This window comes from Onthophagus taurus, unplaced genomic scaffold, assembly GCF_036711975.1.
Source record: "Onthophagus taurus isolate NC unplaced genomic scaffold, IU_Otau_3.0 ScKx7SY_16, whole genome shotgun sequence".
NCBI classification, from domain to species: domain Eukaryota; kingdom Metazoa; phylum Arthropoda; class Insecta; order Coleoptera; family Scarabaeidae; genus Onthophagus; species Onthophagus taurus.
The window spans coordinates 1099434-1105525 of record NW_027248941.1 but is presented as its reverse complement, the minus strand read 5'-3'; the positions used below and the strand labels follow the sequence as shown (position 1 = coordinate 1105525).

The following is a 6092-nucleotide window of genomic DNA, read 5'->3' as shown; positions in this document are numbered from 1 at the left end:
GTTTGGTGTAATTTTAAAGCATTTTTAATGAAGATTATGAATTTTATCATAAAAATTAAAAAAAAAATATTTTACAAGGTGACTTAACGCAACTTAATTAAATCTTTTGATGTAAAATTGTTTTGATGATGAATTCTTATAGTATATGAAAAATCCTTTAAAATAAGTCCAAACACGACGGGGTTAACTTTTAAAATAAAAAAGTTAACCTTAATATCTAGATAAATCAAGCCGCCATCTTTAAAAAAAATCGTTTTGAGATCAATATGGCGTGTTTGGTGTCATTTTAAAGTATTTTTAATGTAGATTATGAATTTTAACATAAAAATTTAAAAAAAATATTTTTCAAGGTGACAACGCAATTTAATTAAATCTTTTGAAGTAAAATTGTTTTAATGATGAATTCTTATAGTATATGAAAAATCCTTTAAAATAAGTCCAAACACGATGGGGTTAACTTTTAAAATAAAAAAGTTAACCTTAATATCTAGATAAATCAAGCCGCCATCTTTAAAAAAATCGTTTTGAGATAAATATGGCGTGTTTGGTGTAATTTTAAAGCATTTTTAATGAAGATTATGAATTTTATCATAAAAATTAAAAAAAAAATATTTTACAAGGTGACTTAACGCAACTTAATTAAATCTTTTGATGTAAAATTGTTTTGATGATGAATTCTTATAGTATATGAAAAATCCTTTAAAATAAGTCCAAACACGACGGGGTTAACTTTTAAAATAAAAAAGTTAACCTTAATATCTAGATAAATCAAGCCGCCATCTTTAAAAAAAATCGTTTTGAGATCAATATGGCGTGTTTGGTGTCATTTTAAAGTATTTTTAATGTAGATTATGAATTTTAACATAAAATTAAAAAAAAATATTTTTCAAGGTGACTTAACGCAAGTTAATTAAATCTTTTGATGATGAATTCTTATAGTATATGAAAAATCCTTTAAAATAAGTCCAAACACGATGTGGTTATCTCTTACAATAAAAAAGTTAACTTTAATATCTAGATAAGTCAAACCGCCATCTTAAAAAAATCGTTTTGAGATAAATATGGCGTGTTTGGTGTCATTTTAAAGTATTTTTAATGAAGATTATGAATTTTATCATAAAAATTTAAAAAAAATATATTTCAAGGTGATTTAACGCAAGTTAATTAAATCTTTTGAAGTAAAATTGTTTTGATGATGAATTCTTATAGTATATGAAAAATCCTTTAAAATAAGTCCAAACACGATGTGGTTATCTCTTACAATAAAAAAGTTAACTTTAATATCTAGATAAGTCAAGCCGCCATCTTAAAAAAATCGTTTTGAGATAAATATGGCGTGTTTGGTGTCATTTTAAAGTATTTTTAATGTAGATTATGAATTTTATCATAAAAATTAAAAAAAAATATATTTCAAGGTGATTTAACGCAAGTTAATTAAATCTTTTGAAATAAAATTGTTTTGATGATGAATTCTTATAGTATATGAAAAATCCTTTAAAATAAGTCCAAACACGATGTGGTTATCTTTTACAATAAAAAAGTTAACTTTAATATCTAGATAAGTCAAGCCGCCATCTTAAAAAAAATCGTTTTGAGATAAATATGGCGTGTTTGGTATCATATTAAAGTATTTTTAATGTAGATTATGAATTTTAACATAAAAATTAAAAAAAATCTTTTTCAAGGTGGCTTAACCCAACTTAATTAAATTTGTTTTGAAGTAAAACAGTTTTTATTGTTAAATTATTATTGTATATGAAAAATCCTTTAAAATAAGTCCAAACACGGTGTGGTTATCTTTAAAAATAAAAAAGTTAACCTTAATATCTATATAAATCAATCCGCCATCTTGAAAAATACTTTTTAAGATAAACATAGCGTGTTTGGTGTCATTTTAAAGGATTTTTAATGTAGATTACGAATTTTAACATAAAAATTAAAAAAAAAATATTTTTTAACGCGACTTAACCCAATTTAATTAAATCTTTTGAAGTGAATCATTTTTTAATGCTACATCTTTGTTAAATATGAAAAATCCTTTAAAATGAGTCCAAACACGATGTGGTTATCTTTAAAAATAAAAAAGTTAACCTTAATATCTAGATAAGTCAAGCCGCCATCTTAAAAAAAATCGTTTTAAGATAAATATGGCGTGTTTGGTATCATTTTAAAGGATTTTTAATATAGATAACGAATATTAACATAAAAATTGAAAAAAAGTATTTTTCAAGATGACTTAACCCAATCGAAATTACATTTTTTTCAAGTAAAATATTTTTTAATGTTAAATTATTATTGTATATAAAAAATCCTATAAAATAAGTCCAAACACGGTGTGGTTATCTTTAAAAATAAAATAAATTAACCTTAATATCTAGATAATTCAAGCGGCCATCTTGAAAAATACTTTCTAAGGTAAACATAGCGTGTTTGATGTCATTTTAAAGGATTTTTAATGCAGATAACGAATATTAACAAAACAATTTAAAAAAAATATTTTTTGAGATGACAACTCAACTTAATTAGATTTTTTTTGAAGTAAAACATTTTTTAATGTTAAATTATTATTCTATATAAAAAATCCTATAAAATAAGTCCAAACACGGTGTGGTTATCTTTAAAAATAAAAAAGTGAACCTTAATATCTAGATAAATCAATCCGCCATCTTGAAAAATAATTTTTAATATAAATATGGCGTGTTTGGTGTCATTTTAAAGGGTTTTTAATGTAGATTACGAATTTTAACATAAAAATTTTAAATAATTATTTCAATATGACTTAACTCAACTTAATTAGATTTTTTTGAAGTAAAACATTTTTTTAATGTTAAATTATTATTCTATATAAAAAATCCTATAAAATAAGTCCAAACATGGTGTGGTTATGTTTAAAAATAAAAAAGTTAACCTTAATATCTAGATAAGTCAAGCCGCCATCTTAAAAAAAATCGTTTTAAGTTAAATATGGCGTGTTTGGTATCATTTTAAAGGATTTATAATGTAGATTACGAATTTTAACATAAAATTTAAAAAAAATATTTTTCAAGATGACTTAACCCAACTTAATTAAACTTTTTTGAAGTAAAACATTTTTTAATGTTAAATTATTATTGTATATAAAAAAATCCTATAAAATAAGTCCAAACATGGTGTGGTTATCTTTAAAAATAAAAAAGTTAACCTTAATATCTAGATAATTCAAGCGGCCATATTAAAAAAATCATTTTGAGATAAATATGGCGTGTTTGGTATCATTTTAAAGGGTTTTTAATGTAGATTACGAATTTTAACATAAAAGTTTTAAATAATTATTTCAATATGACTTAACTCAACTTAATTAGATTTTTTTGAAATAAAACATTTTTTAATGTTCAATTATTATTGTATATAAAAAATCCTATTAAATAAGTCCAAACACGATGTGGTTATCTTTAAAAATAATTAACCTTAATATCTAGATAAATCAATCCGCCATCTTGAAAAATACTTTTTAAGATAAATATGGCGTGTTTGGTGTCATTTTAAAGGATTTTTAATGTAGATAACGAATTTTAACGTAAAAATTTTTTAATGCGTTAACTTTAGAAAAGTTAACCTCAATTTCTAGATAAATCAAGCCGCCATCTTAAAAAAAAACACCTTTTGAGATAAACATAGCGTGTTTGGTGTCATTTAAAAGGATTTTTGATCTAGATTACGAATTTGACCTCAATTTTTAAAATTGACGTGCTTTATACATCAACTTGACGTAAAATGTCAAAAAAAATGATTTTTTTATTACAAATAGAGTTCAGAGAAACATTTATTCCGATGGGTTTTTATGGAAATTAAGAAAACGAATCAAAATAAAAACGTAATTTTATTTTATTTACAAATAATTAAAAAGACACTTAAAGAAAAAAAATGAATTTAATTATTTTCTTTCTTGGGGAAGAGGAAAAAACGGATTTATTCAAAAAAAAAAAGATAATAATTATGGTGTCACATACAATATAATAGTATAAGTTTGAAATTTTCAAATTGAACTAGTGGAACCCCTCGTTAAATTTATAGCCTGAGCCAATACATGGCGCTACGAATCCTGTTGTAGTCGGGAAGTTGCTCAACCGGGCCAACTGCAGCAACAGCGGGGCACCGATCGTAAATGTACTTGTAACAAACGTCTCGGACGTTTTTCGCGGTCACCGATTCAATGCGATGAGTCAATTCATGCGGGGGAATACGCCTTCCATAACATAAAATTTGACGACCTAAAAATTTCATTAATTAATTAATTAATAATTTAATTTTAATAATTAATTTACCAATATCTTCACAAACGGCGGTTGTTGTATCTAATTGCAACAAAGTATTAGCTGTTAACAAAGCTTTAGCACGCTCAACTTCCCCATCAGTGAGACTAGTACAAAGTCTCATCAATTCTTCTTGGACATGGAACACCATATCCTCAATTTTCAAGGGATCAGAAACGAAATAAATCCCCCAAAGCCCGGTGTCTTTATAACAAGTGTTAAAACTTTGAAACGAATGGCATAAATCCCCTTCAGCGCTCGCCCTCGCCAAATTAGTCGCGTTTTGTTTCCCCGACGCTTGAGAACGATCCCAAGCCCCCAATAAAGTACTCGCAACCATTAAAGTTAAAGTATCAGGGTCGGTCCAACCCGCTCCTTCAACCGCCAATGCAATATGAGCCAAAGGAAGGGAATCATCGCGAACTCTAACTTCAGATCCGGTGAAACGACATGGAGTTAAACAAGGAACTTCCCCTTTATATTCATTATCTAAAATTAGATTGAATTAGAATTAATTTTTTTGATTAATCTTTTATAATTACTTATTTTTCCAAAATTTTCTTTAACCATATTGACCAATTCGTTGTGTTTGACCCCTCCAGCACCAGCAATAACAATTCGGCTGGCTTTGTAATGATTATCTAAGTATTGGCGAAGATCCCCGGAGTTAATCGATCGAATATTAGCAGTTGGCCCCAAAATAGTATTCGCTAAAGGAGTCCCTTGATAAGCAACCGAATGTAAATGATCAAAAACGACTTCTTGTAGATTCGACTCAACCTCTTGCATCTCCCGCAAAATAACCCCACGTTCCCTTTCAATTTCTTGCTCACCCAATTTTGCACATTGCACAATATCAGATAAAATCTCCAAAGCTTTCGGTACATCTTTAGCCAAACACTTTGAGTAATAAACAGTTTGTTCTCTGCTTGTGTAAGCGTTTAATTGAGCCCCCATATCTTCGATTTCAATCTCTAATTGGCTTTGAGAACGTTTCCCGGTACCCTATTTTGCAATAAAATTAATAATTTAATCATTTTAGTATCAAAAATTAACCTTAAACGCCATATGCTCCATAAAATGAGCCACTCCATTATTTTTCGTATTCTCATACCGACTCCCGGCATCAATCCAAATCCCAACCGTTGCTGTTGGTGAACCCCAATCTTCCGTTGCAACTCTAATCCCTAAAATAATAAAAAAAATAACCTCACATTTAAAACATAACCTCACTTACCGTTATCTAAACAGGTAACTTGAGTCGGCGGGACGTTCAATAAAACTTCTTGGGTTTTAGCGGCAGTTGCGGCTCCTCTTAAGTTCTTATTCAACTAAAATCGAGGAAATAATCAAATTTATCTCTTACGTAATAAGTATCAACGATTTTGACGAAAAAAATCGCGAATTTTTGGTACTTATCGTTGTAAAGGTTCGGTTAATAAAGTAATCGCGAGTACATACCTGTGTGAGGGCCCCATTTTTCGTTAATTTCGCAGCCGATTTCGTTAACTTAAGAAAGGACGCCATTTTTTCCCGAAATGACAGCTCAAGACGTTGTGAAGTTAGTTAGATGTTAGAGGGAGTTGGTGTGAAGTTATCTCTGGTGTGAAGTTACTACATTAAATTTTGATTTCGAGATAAATTAATTAATTTTTCGATTATTATAACATTTTATGATTTCGAAAAGGACTTGTTTGATTTTGAAAAAGACGTTTCTATAAATAAATCAATGTCAATTAATTTTTTTTTGTTTATTTAGAAATTAATTTAATTAACAAATTGAAGATGGCGCTGTTCTTT

General features: G+C 27.5%; 1 protein-coding gene across 1 annotated transcript; it reads right to left on the bottom strand.

Annotated features, from left to right (window-relative positions):
* Positions 1-3840: 3840 nt before the first annotated feature.
* On the bottom strand, positions 3841-5993 carry LOC111418184 (Ubiquinol-cytochrome c reductase core protein 1). The gene is made up of 6 exons (XM_023050660.2): positions 5754-5993; positions 5530-5623; positions 5349-5479; positions 4835-5297; positions 4305-4781; positions 3841-4250 (listed from the first exon to the last, which is right to left on the bottom strand). The coding sequence occupies exons 1-6, from the start codon at positions 5817-5819 to the stop codon at positions 4048-4050; spliced, it is 1434 nt and encodes a 477-aa protein (XP_022906428.1). The 5' UTR covers positions 5820-5993; the 3' UTR covers positions 3841-4047.
* Positions 5994-6092: the final 99 nt, after the last annotated feature.